Source organism: Corvus hawaiiensis, chromosome 2 (genome assembly GCF_020740725.1).
Source record: "Corvus hawaiiensis isolate bCorHaw1 chromosome 2, bCorHaw1.pri.cur, whole genome shotgun sequence".
In the NCBI taxonomy this organism is placed as follows: domain Eukaryota; kingdom Metazoa; phylum Chordata; class Aves; order Passeriformes; family Corvidae; genus Corvus; species Corvus hawaiiensis.
The window spans coordinates 103,668,265-103,685,308 of record NC_063214.1 but is presented as its reverse complement, the minus strand read 5'-3'; the positions used below and the strand labels follow the sequence as shown (position 1 = coordinate 103,685,308).

At 39.3% G+C, this 17,044-nt stretch overlaps 1 protein-coding gene across 5 annotated transcripts in view; it reads left to right on the top strand.

Annotated features, from left to right (window-relative positions):
* Positions 1-17,044, top strand: part of ARHGAP6 (Rho GTPase activating protein 6) — a 316,518-nt gene that overhangs the window by 250,356 nt on the left and 49,118 nt on the right. For all 5 annotated transcript variants that reach the window (XM_048329176.1, XM_048329188.1, XM_048329185.1 and 2 more), the window contains exon 2: positions 6,231-6,390. In XM_048329176.1, the coding sequence (XP_048185133.1) occupies positions 6,231-6,390 (160 nt within the window). The remainder of the gene's footprint in view (positions 1-6,230; positions 6,391-17,044) is intronic.

The window sequence follows — 17,044 nt, the reverse complement described above, 5'->3', positions numbered from 1 at the left end:
CACTGTAATAGTCTGAAATGTGTATCTTTACCTGGGCATGGGTTCATGCCTTCTTGCTAGATGAAGTATTTCTGTTGTGGGTGTGAATTCTGTGTCTCCTGAGTGGAGTACCAGCTTTCCAGTGTTCCCCTGGGGGTTGCCTTGCAGTACTGAATACATGGATTTCCACCCTTGGGAATGAGACAGGATGTGAGGAAGTGTCTGTCTTTGGCAATGCAGTGGTTGTATTAATTGCCGTTAAGTAGTTTTGATATCTAAACCAGTGTTTCGTAAAATGTGATCTTTCTGAAAAAAATACACTTAATACAATACAGCATGAGATAAGGCAAATTTAGTGCAAGGCTTCAAGCTGTAACACAGAATCATCTGGACTATACTTACTCTTTTCCTAGTGGAGACATTACATTAATAATTTTGCCACTGACGTCAAGGGGAACAGGATGTCACCCTAGATAACAACCTTAGTGAAGTCAGTCTTTCTTAATGAAGATTAATTGTTGGGGCCCCATGCTTTGTGCATCCATGTTCAGATATCTTCCTCTGAATGCTTTGATGTCACACAGCAAGTCTTGTGCTTCTTTGTATAGTGTTGAGGTGGCATTTCATTCATCTGAAAGAATTCTTTTGCCATACTATCAGACCCTTAGGAGCAGCTCTGTGATCCCAGGGCATCCTGAGATGCAGTAGTTTGTAATGCCAGCTGGAAACCAGTGTGCTGCTTGTAATGTGCTGAGCTGGCTATGGAAGAGCCTCTGAAATGAGGGTGGCAGAGAGAGGCGGGCTGTAGCACACTTGTACCATCTATTGCTTTTTAACTCTTCATTAATTTGCAGGTGGTTATCTAGGATGGCACTAGTAAAGCAATTTCCATGCAGTCCTTAACTGCACATAATGCTTAAAAGGCTACTTAAATTAGTTTTTCCACTTCTCTTTAATTCTCATCCTGTCCAGGAACAGTATTCTGTACATTGATTCAATAGGCCAGAGTATGTAGCTGTACTGAAGTGATTGACTTTTTCTTCAGAACTGGTTTTGGTTCTTACTAACAGCAACACCAGGGAAATGAAGAAGAGAGGGACTATCTGTACCAACAGCCAGATTGTGAGAGTTTCTGCATGAGGAGTCTGGAAATAATTGTAGAGAGGGGTGAAATAAATGACACGGGGAAGAGAAAGGTTGTTAAGTGGCAATGATATGTGGTTTCATGAAGCTTAAAGAAGTAATTAAGCAAACAGAATTAAGACACACTAATGCTATATTTGCCATGTTATTCGCAATATAATCTTTTTGTGCAAAACCACGGAGTTCTTTTACAGTGGACACCCATCTAAATACAAGTGCATAACTAAAAGTTTCTAGGATAAAAGAAAAACAAGTAGACATAATTGGTTTAGATCTTAGTGATTTCAAATGGATTTGAGCAGAAGACTAATGAAAAGTAGACAGCTAATCTGATAATGGCATTCACCTAAAAGAGTACAGAGTAAAATCATTAACAATGGCAATAAAGCATAAGACAAAAATTGCACCCTCCATATTGGATTAAAATGCTTGTTTTCTAAAACTGTGATATTTGAGGCTCTTATTTCCCAATTTGTGCACCATCCACGTAACTCATTGAGGCTTGAAACTCCACAGAAATCAAAGTTGATCATTGCCCATAGATTTGCATCTACATTCAGCATTCCATGCAGTTGTCAACTGGTTTCTGTATTGCACAAAAGACAGGAGAATGAGACTTTTCTAAAAGACATCTGAAAGATTGCCTGTCAGAGGCTCAAGAGAAGGAGGCTAGGCACACAAGAATAGCTTAGACCTGCTTAACAGTAATTTAAGTGCACAGTGTTACTTAAGTCAGGATGTACCACTTAATGTTTATTTTGGAGCCACCAAACATCCAACCTATTAGAAAAATGCTTGAAAGAATATCAGTAAAGCTGCAGTCTGTCTCCTATTAAAAATGTGCTTATGACTGTGGACAAGAAGTACAGGGAAAATGGACAGATTCAGATTCTTCAGAGGCAAAAGATGCAGTTTTTCAGTCATCTCCTTTGCTGAGTCATCTGCTCTGGTATTCTAGGCAGTTACCTCATAAGTGAACTGCTCGGTTGAGTGGAGGGAAGATGTGAAATATTAATGGGAGTGCCAGAGAGAAAATGCAGCTGAAGTTGCAGACTTGAAAGGAAAAATACATGACCAGTTGGTGGAAGAAGCCAGAGAAAACTTTTAGTCTAGATTATGGTTTCATAAAATTCATTGATGAGAGCAGCTTTGCGGTTAGCAGTTTATGTCCTGCCAGGCTCATCACTTTATCCCAGAACAGTATTTCTGTTTGTACTCTTCTGTTTGTGAGTTGCCTTTTATTTTCTTGGTGATGGAATCTTTTGCAGATCATATTCAGACCTACAGTCCTATAACGTAAATAATAGAGAGCAACCTCTGTACTACGTCAGAGCACATATGGGCATGAACTTCAAAAACCAAGTCATTCTTAATTGTTGCTTAAAGATCTTCTGCTCCTTTTAAGCTTCCAGCTGTGTCAGGCTGATGCTGAATTATGCTGGTGAAGTGTTGCCTCTCATATGAAGAGAGAAACAGAAAATATTCTTCATGTCTGTGCTGCCATTATCCTCTTTTGGTTGCCCCACAGAGTGCAGAATAGCTTTAGGCAGATGCAATTACACCAGCACCCATTCTTCGAAGGACCTTGACTTTTCTGGACCTCTCCCAAGCCTGGATTATTTTGCAATAATTTACAGGCTGTTTGTATAACTGTGCAGTGCTTTGGGAGGAAGATGAGGCCTTTAATTTACCTTGTATTATGTAAAGCATAGGAGTATTTAAATAGATTAAATTCTTAAATACTGTGTTTTGACTCATAGAAGACAGTGATATATAGTTGCAAAAGGAAACAGACTTTTTCAAGGAAACATTTCTTGAGCCTTTAAAGATTAGGAGATTTCATTGGCCCTACCTACCACATGATTTTCCAAAAATATTTTAGTTTATTAGTCATGTGTTCCATTAGCATAATAAAAACCTATGTTAATGTGACCTAGCAGAGATTTTATCAAACCCATCAAGTGTTGAAAAGGAATTTCTTCTTTAGTGCACAGCAATTGAGCAGAGTGATTCCACATTCTTTATTGATGCTCAGCAACCTGTTGTGGCATTGCAAGGTGCAGGTGTTGCAAATGACTGTTTTTAGCTAGACAGTGAGCACCAGGAACGTATGGGGAGCTTGAAAACTGGCAGAATTAAAACCGGGTTGAAAGGAACAGGCCTCATAGTCTTGTTTGGTGCTTTCACCTTTGTGTTGGCTTTAAATCCTTGAACTCGTATGACAAAAAAAACCTAGAATCATTTAGCTTGGAAAAGACTTAAGATCATCAAGTCCAACCATTAACCCAGCACTGCCTAGTCCACCACTAAACCATATCCCTAAGGGCCACCTCTACCTATCTTTTAAATACCTTCAGGGATTGTGATCCTACCACTTGCATGGGTGGAAGGGTGGGATACTCCCATATTAAAGTCAGATTTGCCTGGGTAGTGCTGAGTTGAGTGCTCTGCTCATATAAAGCAGCCCTGCTCTGTGCAAGGGGGCTTGCTGGAGTCCCCAGAGCAGAACCTTTGTGCAGGGCTGTACCACATCTTGCAAGCCCTGTCTCAGAGGTCACCTGCTCTAGCAGGGCTGATGTTGGCACTGGGCTTTGCAGTGCAACAGCTCACTGCTCACTGTTAGAGAGCCACCTCAAAGATAAGGCTGAGGATGAGGAGTTACCTCCAGAGTTAAAAATTGCCAAGGGCTAATCTATCTGAAAAAGAGGAATAATTTATGTGTTCATGCAGAATGCAGTTAAGGAACTTTTGCCTAATTTTTGGTAGTTCCTGAAAGTCCCTTGCTGCCCTTGGTTTTTGTGATCTACAGGAAACAGCACATGTATTCTATTACCTTAACATTTTCTAAGGGGTGTAATTTTTGCTTCCCATTCATGTTTTAATATTAAGGGTTTGGATTTGAAATTTTTTATGGTAGAAATATCAGTGATATTTTTGTTTATGCAAATGCTCATGTTGGAGAAATAACTAAGATAAAATACCCCTAAACTCCACCATAAAGACATATATTTCTCTGTATGTACCATTTTGACTGTAGAATACTTTATATATTATATGTTCACAAGGATTGAATTGCATACTTCTGTGCTTGTAAAGTTTCTTTTGCATTGTCAGGGTTGGAAAGGAATTAATTTTGTAGTATACGTTATCTGGTTGTGGATGCTGTTCTTGATCACTTTTATCTGTAAATGACAACAGCTTTTTAAAAAATGTAAATGTTTACTTGCAGTTTTGCAAATAAGGTTTATGTGACGCTTGCTGGTTTGGTTTTGCTGGAGTTAAGCTGCTCAGCTTGGCTTGTGACACGGTGCAAACCTTTAGTTTGAGATCACTAAATCTGATTAGTCAACAGTAAGGCACTAGAAGAGCAAGAAGAGGTGAAGAGGCAAAAAAATGAAGTAACAAATTCCAGTAGTGAAATACTGGGCTAACACAGAACTTTTGCACGTGTGATCCATGTGCATATAAATAATATAAAGACATTGGTCATAGAACATGCAATAAGTATATAGAGGTGCAGTTGTTCACATTGAGGTGATGCCTTTACCTATTATGGTTGCCTAATGACTTGCAAAAACTACTCTGGCAAAAAAAAAATCCTTGCTGAATTCAAACATACCTCATGAATCACAAGAAACAATGTTAATTGTGTGATTCCTTTAATCTGTATTGCTAAATGGTGCTGCACATTTTTAAATGGTTTTTGTTTCATACATCTGTGAATACACTCACGCAGTCATAGGTGTGCATATATATGTTCATATACAAATGTATGTACAGGTTGTATGTACACATATAAATATACATGCACATATACAGGCAAAATATATGGAAATATGCACAAAGATGTTTACATACAACAGGATGCTAAGTAAAGTCAAATTTTACTGATTTTTATATTAAGGAGCTTCAGACAATTTTTAAAGTCAGTGGACATCCTTTGACTGCAGATGGATGTGCAGATGAATCATAAGTTTAGTGTGAAAAAAATTAGTATGCAGTGAAGGTACAGATATGGAAATTTAAACTGAAAATGAGAGTGAAGTTTGTTAATTGTAAGTCTGCCATGCTGTGATGAAAGGCAGGTTGGTGGGTTTGTCTTACAGCCCAGCTGATGTACATCAGAGTTTTTTCATTATCTACAGCTGCCTCAGATTGTGCTTACTGACAAGATTGATGTTTATTTTTTAACATGGTTAGAATGAAAAACAAGTTATTCTTTCTCTCCCTGTAGTACTAATCTGTGCTCTTTGATGATGCTTTGATGAATTCTGAAAGTCTTGCTTTAAGTTAATTGTCTGGCTTTAAGCTTGTCTTTGTGCTCGCTCTTCTCTTTGAGTGATGATTACTTCTCTGGCCCAAGCTAAATACTAGGAGAATGGGTTTTTGTATAGGTTCTCACGGGTGGGGGATACAACAGCTACAGCTTTCAGTTTCCTTTCCAAGCATAATTGGTACCTTACAGAGATGTAGCATATCTCATGCTGTTTTCCTCTACAAACATTAACAAATACGTTGTTGTTCCGGCTCTTCAAAAACATGGAATAGCTTGTTCTTTACTCGATTGTATTCTAAACCCAACATCATCGCAAGGAGGAGATGGGATGTGTTGGAAAAGGGGCTCTGCCAGTGCACTCTCCAAGTCTGGTGGAGTCTCATTAGCAAGATGTGGGAGGTAACATGGTTGTTGTCCATGGACTTTGGAGGTCTGCTGCTCTGAATGATGGTGTCAGAAAAGAAGTAAGTGATGATCAAGTACTGTACAGAGAAAGCAGACTGGGAAAAGCAGACAAGGGTGCCTTTTTTTTTCCCCCCCTTCCCTGCTCTGTGCTTTTTGTTACTGGAATCCTAATATTTTTGCAACAATACTTGATTAAATTACTTCAAACAGAACTGACTTCTTGTTTTGCGTGTCTGTATCCCTTTTAAGGAATGCTGCTCTAGGGAAAATAAAGATATTTGAAAGGTTAGAGATGTCTAAGAAAATGGCCTTTTGGTAAGAAGAACCTGTGTTGTTTTTTCTAGCAGTAAAAGAGATGGTTCTGTTTATTAAACTGTGCATGTGCATTAATACGATGCTTCATATTTTTCCATTTGATTTCCTGTAGGGTGATTTCACTTGGAACAGCATGTCAGGGCGCAGTGTTCGGCTGAAGTCAGTTCCTGTTCAAAGCCTCTCAGAGCTGGAGCGTGCTCGGCTGCAGGAAGTGGCTTTTTATCAGTTGCAGCAGGACTGTGACTTGGGCTGTCAGATTACTATCCCCAAAGGTAAGCGCTTGATAAGCTGTCTCTGTTTAGATTGTTAAGCCACTGATTTCATGTTACAGCAGTAAACACTAGATTTTTTTATTCCACAGATTCTGTGTACTATTTCAGTGTTGTGTAACCACAGTCATTATGTAAAAATGATGAGTAAAGTTGTTTGTCTGCTGTGTCCAATTTGGGCCACCTGGGGGTGGGATCATCTGGTCAAGGGCAGATGTCTACAGGGTAGATAATCTATATCAGGCCCATTCATGCCAGGATGTCTTGATACTCAGTTGAGAGAAAAATGCTTTTCTTATATTTCCTGCTATCCAAAATTAAATGTCTATGTAGGTCAGGTAGATCTTACCATAGAAGTGGTTTTTTTGGTTCTGTGTTACATTGTCTGTGAAGGAAGCCAACTGTCACTAGTTCAGATACAGAGTGAAGACATTTGCATCAAATAATATGAGTCCTACCCAAGTTTTCCTAAAGACAGTGTTGCTTATTTCCTAGAAAACAAGTTAATTTTCAATATAAAACATTGAACTCCTAGGAAACAGGAGATTAATTGAAAAAGAGAAGTTCAGCTATCGGAATCCTGATGCAGGATATATGCATGTGGTAGAACCTGTACTTAGGTTACTGTGGAAGAGATCTAAACCTCACTAATGAGAAAGTTTCTGTTGTTTCCTGTAGGCTAGAGATCAAGCATAGCAGAGATAGCTGTTGTGCAATCATCTGCAAATCTGGCTTTCCCGTTGTTTCTTTGCAGTCGTATATATACATGAGGAATAATAAGAGATGACTGAATTCTCACCTTTGACTCTGAGCAGAGGTGCTGCGTGGTAGCATATACATAGTGATGCCACAGAAACAATTTTTTAATGAGTCTAAGTTAAGCAGGAAAAAAGTTGTCCAGTCTATGAAAATAATGATGTAGAAAAGAACAAATGTGAAAGAGACGGGCTTTTCTATTCATCAGCTTTTTAGGATCTGCAGAAAATTCCTATCAAAACCAGCGAAGTCCAATTTCACATATATAGCAAGGCATCAGTTTGTAGTGAGATGGATTTAATCAACTTCTTCAAGCCTCACCAGCTCCCCTGGTCCCTCAAAAAAATGTTTGATCAAAAGGAAAACAATTTTATAGGATATTCATAGGAGGAACTGGATCACTAAGGGCACTGCAATAATTTCTGACAGTCTGAGCTGCTGCTGGCTGTACCTGTGGGAGATGAAGATACACATATGGAGGTCCTACCATAAGGATGTATGGTAATACCATCTAAGACAGTAGAGTATACACAGTCATAGAATAGCTTAGTTTGGAAGGGACCTTAAAGGTCATCTAGTCCAACCCCCTGCAGTGAGCAGGGTCATCTTCAACTCAATGAGATTGCTCAGAGTCCCATCCAACCTGGCCTTGAATGTTTTCAGGGATGGGGCACTTACCACCTATCTGGGCAGCCTTTTCTCACCATCTTTGCTGTAAAAAGTTTTTTACACCAAGTCTAAATCTACCCTCTCTTGTTCCAAAACCACTACCTATAGGAGAAAGTTTCACGAAGGATGTCTGGACTTCACGCGGCTCTCTTGAAAGCTGTTTATTGCATAGGCGAAGTTACAGCATTTCAGGCAGTGGATATCCAGAGCCAGCCCTACAGCTGCCAAGCTCCAGCTGTAGGCATACCTGAAGCCACTTTCTGTTCAAGTTACAAAGCATTATATATACCTTTCTTTGCAGAGTATCTTAACACATAACAACCAATAAGCACCATACACAATACCTTTACATTTGCCTATAGCCTATCATAGCTACTACCATCACCGTATTATAGTCATTATTATCCAATCACAAGAGTAAGTAAGTTACAATTTAAGCTTACAGTGGAAAATTCTTAGACCTTTCTTCTTCTTGCTACATCAACATTTCTTGTTTGCCTGCCATATCTTTCTTTTTGGTAAAGACATGTTTTCTATTGACTTACGCTCTTCTTGAGACTTATTTACTTGGTGAAAAACATGTCTTTGTTTGTAATCACATACCTTTGTCCTGCTCCTAAAAATCTCCTTCCAACTCATCTCCAACCTTTGCCTTCTCAGTTACTCAGCGATCACTGTTTCAGCAAAACATCTTTTATTCTATATCAAAACTTGCTTTCATTTCTACCTCATCCCCAGCTTCTACATTCACAGACCTTTCTGCCAAGCCTACATACCTTACCAAACTTTCATCCTCCCCAACAACTACCCCCTTTTCCTGTTGCAACAGACCCTACTAAAAAGTCTGTCCTCATCTTTCTTATAATCTCCCTTTTCATTACTAAAAGGCTACACTGAGGTTTCTCCAGAGTCTTCTTTCTCTGAGCTGAACAACCCCAACTCTGTCAGCCTGTCTTTGTAGGAGAGGTGCTCCAACCCTCTGATCATCTTAGTGGCCCTCCTTTAGACCTGCTTTAATAGGTCCATGTCTTTCCTGTGCTGAGGACCCCAGAGCTGGATGCAGCACCCCAGGTGAGGTCTCGCCAGAGTGGAGGGGCAGAATCCCCTCCCTCTCCCTGTTGGCCGCGTTGCTTGTGATGTAGCCCAGGATGCAAGGGCACATTGCTGGCTCATGTCCAGCCTCTCATCCACCAGCACCCCCAAGTCCTTCTCAGCAGGGCTGCTCTGAATCTGTTCATCTCCAGCCTGTACGAATGCCAGGAGCTGTCCAGGTTCAGGTGCAGGACCTCATCAGGTTTCCATGGGCCCAGTTCTCAAGCTTGTCCAGGTCCCTCTGGATGATGACCCATCCCTCAGGTGTGTCAACCTCACTGCTCAGGTTGCTATCGTCTGCAGATTTTCTGAAGGTGCACTCAATATTACTGCTTTGAATGACCAGATAATGAATTTTTCTGTGTTTTAAGGTATACATCAGGAAGGAATAGCCAGTACAACTGAATTTTAAAATGTTGTAATACCATCTATTGAACAAAGTGAAGGTAATAGCTAGAATTAAAGTACGTCTAGTATTTAACTGTCCATCCTGTTTCAAAGTTTGGCACCAGTTTTGGCAACAGATATAAATAATATTTTGAAGTGGATATATATAATAATAACTCTTATCAGTCCATCATGCTACATCTGGTACTTTGGTAGGAGAGTAAGAGTCTACCATATTCTCAAATTATTACAGATTGGTTTAGGTCCGTTGCAGAGACAGTCTGAAGTCCATTTCATGTTCCTATCATTTTTAAATGTGTGGAATGAAAACTTATGACAAGAGTTTACAGGCAGCCATCCAGTCAGTCATCACAGATGAACATCATAGGACTCTGCAAACTGGGAATTTCAAGTTTTATCCATGTGAAACTGGCTTGAGCACTTTGGGTATCCAAGAATACAAATAAAATAAAATTCCGTCACAGCCATCAAGTTAAAACCAGACTCAAATTAAAAACAGACTGTTAAACATTTTCTGTTTAAAAAACCCAAACCCACAACAGTGAGATATAGAACTAGTACTGTCTGAGAGAGCTCAAAGAGCTCTGTAGATCTGGAGAGATCGAGAAAAATGAAAGATGTACTCTACAATTCATCTACTTCAGAGAATGCCTTATGAAAATATTCACGAGTAGAGGCGAATGGAACTATTTATGTATTAGAAGGTTTAGAAAGCTGTTTACAAAGTCAGACTTCTTTGTGGTCCTTTGGCTGCTTTTCAAAACTTGCTAGAGAATTACATTAGAACATGCATGTGCCTGCTGGGCATTTGCTTCCTGCAGGTATTTGAATAATTACATTTACTGGCATAGGTATTGTGAAAAGTAAAAATGCATTGTTGTTGGCTAACAGGTGTTTGTGCCAAACGTGTGCGTGGAAGTTAAACCAGAGTACAGATGCCTCTGCCTTATCTTTACAACCACAGACATGCTGTTACTGGTTGCTTCTTTGTAGTGCTTCAGTCCTCCTATGCTCAGAAGGTCCCTTTGTCACAGCAAGTGCAGTTTACCTCTTCACACATCTGGCTATTCCCACACTTGCGTAGGAATGCATAGAATGTGATAACTCATATGTAATTCCTTTCCTTCGCTGTATTGTAGCCATTACCATTAATGAAGAACATTACTAACATCTCCTAGTAAAATATTCTGTGGTCACAGAGAAGGGATTACCTCCCACAGGAATTTCTTTAACCAGCATGTCATTTAAAATATGCTAAAGTTGCACTGCAGTAGGTAATTAGAAAGAATTCAAGTTGATCAAGAATTACTAGTTTTACATATATGATGAGATGCTTCAGGTTTGTTTCTTCTTGTCTTGTTTTTCTACCTTTTATCTTTCAAATTATGTAATCAACACTTTTTTTTTGTTCCCATGTTGTTGCAGCGGGGATTACTGCAACATGTATAAGACAGTGAGGCCCGTGGAAAAGAAATAAGGACCGATTCCTGATAGATGTTTCAGAGATGTTTATTTCTCCAGCCGCATGGCCGGGGATCTGCCGAGGAACTGAGGCAATCACGGGACCCGAGGGTCCTTGCCTGCGCAGGGGAACACAAAACAACCAATGGGGAACGAGGCTGAGCAGGGGCAGGGAAACCCTGTGCCTCCACCCCAGGGTTCCCCCTTCCCCCCGGACCCCACACCAGCGGGGAGAACCCCAACACTTCACCCTTTTATTTTAACAAAAAGAGATTTAAAACTTAACATTGAAAACAACTGGATAAACATAAGATAACAAGAACAATTTCAAAACAAAACAAGCCCGCACCATGTGACCTCCCCCATTTGCCACCAGAAACTAGACCAAGAATCATTTATCTTCCCTTCGTTAATGTGTTAAGTTGCAAGAGGATGTAATTTCCAGGCAAAGCATTACACAGTTTCTTTACTAATGCAATTACTCTGTGGAAGATTTTTAATTTGCTGATGTTCTAAATGGCACAACAGTACCATTCTGGTGATGCTTCTTTGCAGTTCATGTTTACAATATAGTGTGGTTTTTTTCTCATTTCAGAGAAGTCAATCTTCTCTTTATAATAGGAGAAAAAAAAATCATGATGAAATTCACTTTAGGTGTGCTTACATTTTGGTGATATTACAATTCTGCGTATGGCCTTGCACACAAGCAGAGAGAAAAATGAACCTTTTAAAGAAGGTCTTCACAAGCAAATGCTAACTCAGGTCAGATGGCTTCTGCAGAGCAAAACTGGGATCAGAGCAGAAGAGGAGCTCATTTTCTTCTGTTCATTGGTTCCCGGTATCTCTTGAGCTGAGGGGTTATTGAATGAGGTTTGATAGGATCAGTTTCCTAAATACCACATGTTTATAATGACTCTTTCACAGTCCTGTCCCACTTCACTGATCCTGTGTTTGGAAGCAATGGTAGGAACTCCTAGGACATTATGAGTTGAGCAAATGGGATATTAGGTCTTCAACCCTAATTCAACTCTTTACGCATCTGCCTAGGTTTTCAAAGTATGATGCGAACCTGTTGGTGAAGGGGCTTGAATAGGATTTCAGACTTAGGGGTCACATTCAGGTCTTCTCTTGTTCAAGAAGAGAGAATGACTGCTTATATTCTTGCCAGTGGCTGGAGGAGTTGTGGAGAGAGAGAATAAATGAAGAGAGCATTCGGGGTTATATGTGGTTTAGCGGTGATTATGCAGGTGCTTGGTTGACAGTATGATAATGGTCTTGAATGCCTCTTCAAACCTTGACGCTTCTGCGACATTTTGGAGAGAAAGAAAGTAATTCTTTACTGCTGAATCTGGTTCATTCATTTAGTTGTAATGAATATGATGAAAGGATGAGTTTAGAAACCTAAATGCAGTCCCAGTCATTTAAGGAAAGTCATTTTAAGGGAAGCTGATGCTGCTTGAACATGTGCTGGTGTATGTTTTTGCATGCAAGTTTTGTGACACATGACACTGTGCATCTGCTCACATGAAGTGAGGATTAGTCTCCTGTACAACTTGTTTTAGTAAGGTGAGTTTGAAGAAGCAGGGCTGGATAAGTGTGTGATTACGGACTGAGAACTGAGACTACCCTCTCTGAAATGAAAGAAAACATGTCCGGGCTTTCTGAATTTTTACCATTCATTTGTGTACTTTGCCCCCAGTACATTCCAGTTAAGCTCTGAATAAAAATGGGAATTAAGAGTTACACAATTCTCTGCTTCTTGTTTATTTTGGCAGGGTGTACTTCTTTCAATCTGTTTTTTGCTTACATTACTCGCCATTGTATTTCATTATTCATTTTCGTTAATGCTGAGAGTGACTATGATTTTTATCTGGGCTTGCATTTTTGTGAAGGCTCCAAACTGCTCCTTGTTTCTAATCACTGACCATGTTACCTACTTTATAGCTGTTGTGGCAGTGGAAAACATCTAAGTGAAGTGTACATTGTGGAGTTACGGGCTTACGGACTGGGTGATTTTGAACTGGCGTCAGTGTATCTTCTAAGTGAAGAGGCTTGTTGCCACCCCTCTTAATGCCAACCTCTGCTGATTCTTCTCATATAAATACTGTCTCTAACACGGGCTTATGAATCCATGGATTTTCTTTCAGTGTAGTAGAGTTCATGAAGATTATATTTAAGATATGTAAAGCTGAGCTAAATTCTCCTCCTTTATGCTACATTAGTAAATCTTGGATATACTGTATCAGACAGACTGGTCAGAGATAAAAACTGTTTAACTTGCTGATTTTCAGATTGAAACTCCCACCTGTGCCCTCCAATTCAAATCTTTCATGGAAAAATGTATTTTTCCAAGGATTCTTTTTTTCATCCTGAGGAAAAAAGACCCAAATATCTCTCAGTCTGGGAGAAAAAAAAAAAAAAAGGAAATAAAATTGAATTAATGTTTTAAACTAGGAGAAGTCCCAGCTGCTGCAGGGTAGACATTGTAAGACACAGCCTTGAACTGTGCTACACAGGCATTTATCAAAGCGAAGGTGACAGGAGTTTTTCCAGGCAAAGAGATAAGAAAACAAGAAAAAAACTTTCCATTTTTTTTTCCTCCCAGTAAGGAAATTTGCAGAAATTTTTTGTTGGGATTTTTCTTTCAAATTCACTTTTTTTTTTGCCACTGTTGAGACAAGAACAAAATGGAAATACATCAAGCTTGCAAGAATATAATTTTTCTAACATTGCAACAGGGGAAATAATAAATTATTTTCAAGACTTAAGTTTTTAGAGGGATGTTCCTTTTTTAATTTTTGCTGTGAGGCAGTTTTTTTATAAAAGACTATGCCGTGCTCAGCAAAGTGATTTCCAAGATTTGCTTGTATCACATAGCAGGTTTTACTTGTCTGTTTACGTCAGGAAAGCTTTATTCAACTTAGCTATTCCATCAGTTAGAGGTGAGCTAATAGTTTTAAAAGCAAAAGGTTTTACTCATTACAAAGCTCACCACAAACAAAAAAGGCTTGTCTTTTTTCTAAATTGTATTTCAGTAAATAGCTAGGAGCTTTGATTGAGAAGCAGCATGCATTTTCATTGTGCTGTGTGAACACAGAACAGAGGTAGAAAATGCTGTTATCTTCATGGGGAAATCAATGGCACTGATAATGTAAATATGAAAAAAATAGTGCATACCTTAGCACACTTAAAGGAAAGATTTGTGTAACTTCTGAGAACCTACCTCTTGTGTAGGTGTATTTTGTGGAGAGAAAGGAAGGGAATGAAGACAGGGATGGACATGGAAGGAATGCTTAGCTATGGAGCTCGTTGGGCATGAGTGCTGAAGGGCAGGAGTCTTTCAGTTCCCCTGACAATGAAGGGAAGAGATCTTGCTTAAATTCCTAAGATAAATAAAATATTACAATCTGCATTTCCATATATAAATATCATGAAAAGTTAGAGGAGACGGAGTCATGACCAGGGTTTTTTATTACTAGGGCAGTTGCTTATTTAGATACTGTCTGTTGTAGGTTTAGGGTACTGCTCTTAAGCAGTCAGATCCAGAGACTGCTGCATGCGTATATTTGATGTTATGTCCCATAGAGTATAAAAATTCTGAGACAAAAAAAATCCTATCTAATGTAGTTTCCTTAAGAGTATACTTGAAATAGCTATTGACTTGAAGTACGTATAAATGTACTTGGTATTTTGTCTGCATTAGTGTCAGACATGAAAATCTTGACTTTAATTTTAAAACGATCATGACCATTGGCCATATTCAAAAGCTGAGACGTGGCAGAAAGAATCAATGTTGCGAAGCAAAATACAGAGAGGCTCTGAAACAGCTTTGCAAAATTAGGTGTATTTGGTTTTTTTTCTTTTCCTAAATCTTTGAGAGAACACTTCTGTAATAGAGGTATTCCTGGTTGTGTTCTGCCAAATCTGTCTTTAGCACTTCATGTAGTACTTACCCTTGATTCTGAATTTGCCAATAGTTGACATATCTGTCCAGTGATTCTATAGTGACTTAAGAATTTGTGCTTTATTATGGTTCAAGGCCAAAGAATAAATACCAATAAATATATGCCAAGGAGAAAGCTTTTGAACCTTTATTAAGAATACTGACATTGCAGCCTACTAGTTTGCGTGTTCTACTTGCCTTTGGCAGAGCTTTGCCAACATGTAACACGGGTATAACATGTATTCTTCAAGTATCTGTCTTCAAAAATTTCAGTTGAAAATCAGACTTATTTCTGTTATCTTGTGTGTGTTGCTCCTTTCAGAAGTTCATTAGGGAAGTATTCCTGATGATTTTTTTCTTGTCTTAGGTAGAAAAATTTTCTCTAGTTTTTCCACAGGCATGATTTAAGTGGAGTTGTGGTTGGTGCCAGAAGTGTAATGTCTTTAGATACTGATTAGGAAAGATAAAGTGACTCCAGATAGATTTATTTTATCAGAGCTGTGGTACTATATATATCTTTGTATTAGGCTTTTACGCTGAAAAGGCTGCCTTGAGATTTAATGGAGACCTAATCTCCTGCTGAAGGTTTTTAAGAATAGATTAGGCAGATGTCCATGTGACACTATTTCTGTGCAGGAAGTCAACCCAAGTATTCTCTGCAGAGCTCCTCATGTCTTTTTCCTGTGTGGTTTACGTTTTCAACACCTGTTTCTGTTACGATTGATGATACAAAGGACAGGTAATTACTACAAAGAGAGATTATTTGAAGTAAGACCCACTGGTCATTTTTCAGAGGGATAACAGCTCAGTTATCTGAGCCACCAAACTGTCCAGTGAGAGACCTGCTGCACCATGATTTCACTTCCATGCACTGAGAGCTCCTCTCTCATTTTATTTCTTCATCAAGGCTCTGAGCAGGAGTATTGGGGACTAATTTAATTAGTCCTGGAGGAGTAAGTTATGAAGGCTGCTTTATTTTCTTGCATGGCTTCTTCTTTAAGGTGAGAATCTGAGGAAAGACGGAAATGATTCATAACAGCAAGGCAATGCTCAGAAGACAGTGGAGACCTGGGTGCCCTGAACCAACTCTGTGACCACTGGCTGGTCTCCTGAATTCCAGAGGGTTAGAGGAATTTCCTCTTCATTTGAAGAGCTCAACTCATGCTTACACTAACAGCAATGTGGGGGGGAAAGGTCTGAGTGAGATGTAAAGAAACTTGGTTGCTTCTTCACCTGCCAATTCACTGCAAGCCAGTTTATTGATAGCAGTAAATCCCATACCAGTTATATGCTGGCGATTTTATCTGTTCTGCCCCTGGCCCACCCTGTACTGTAGGGATTAAAGGTAACTCTCCTTATCAAATCAAGAGTCATTTTGACTAGCAACAGCACCAAACTACTCTCTCCCCTCCACATTATAAAATTACTTTTTATTTAGGTAGTTGAGGCTAGGAGACAGTCAATTTCTCATCTCCCCCACGGCCCCCCCCCCCCCCCAGTGAAATGAAGGCGTTTTTAGAGCTCTTATTTGTATTTTTCTGTCTCAAACTATAGCATCAAGGCTCCTGTTTGGTTTTCATTTGATGTTTTTAGTTTTTTTTCAATACAACTAAAATACTTCCATTGACTGTAATTGTTTTCATTTGTTAGTGTAGATAGTTTTTGACCTGGTTTTTTTGACCAGTTCTAGTGCTGACAGTTTTCCTGAGTTATGAAAGCACTCCAAGAAGGGAGTGTTGCTCAGTCTTTCTGAAAGCTTTTAAACCTCTGCCCATAATTGTGATTTCTGAGTGTCTTCCACTTAGAAGGGCAGCAGCAAGGTCCCTGATGTATCACAGTCTATTTAAGTCAGGAATTTGCTTATCTTTGGAGATTAGGGAAACTCCTGTCACACTGTAGATACTGCTGTAATGTGAAAAAGTAGTGTCTATATTTTGTCTTGCACCTGCTACTTGACAATTGCTGTTTCATGAATCCTGTCGTCAGTGTCAATATAGCAAATACGCCCTGAAGCCTAGAAGGAGTGGTTCCCTCTAATTTCAGTATGCCTAGACACATTTTTTACTTCCACTATTGACACAAGGCATGTGCTCCATCAAAAGACCTGGACACTCTCTCTGTCTTTTTTTGCAGGTTTTTTTTGGGGGGGTGGGAGGTGCGGTTTTTAATATCATTTTATTAGGTTACTGTGACTTGGGATTTCTTATGACACACGAAACCCTGTGCTAATGTAGGTGCTGCAGCGAGCAGAGCTGTGTATGAGTTGAAAATCTGAGTTTGTCTATGCACAGGGAAGTCAGACCTGGCATCCTGCATCTGTTCTCCCTT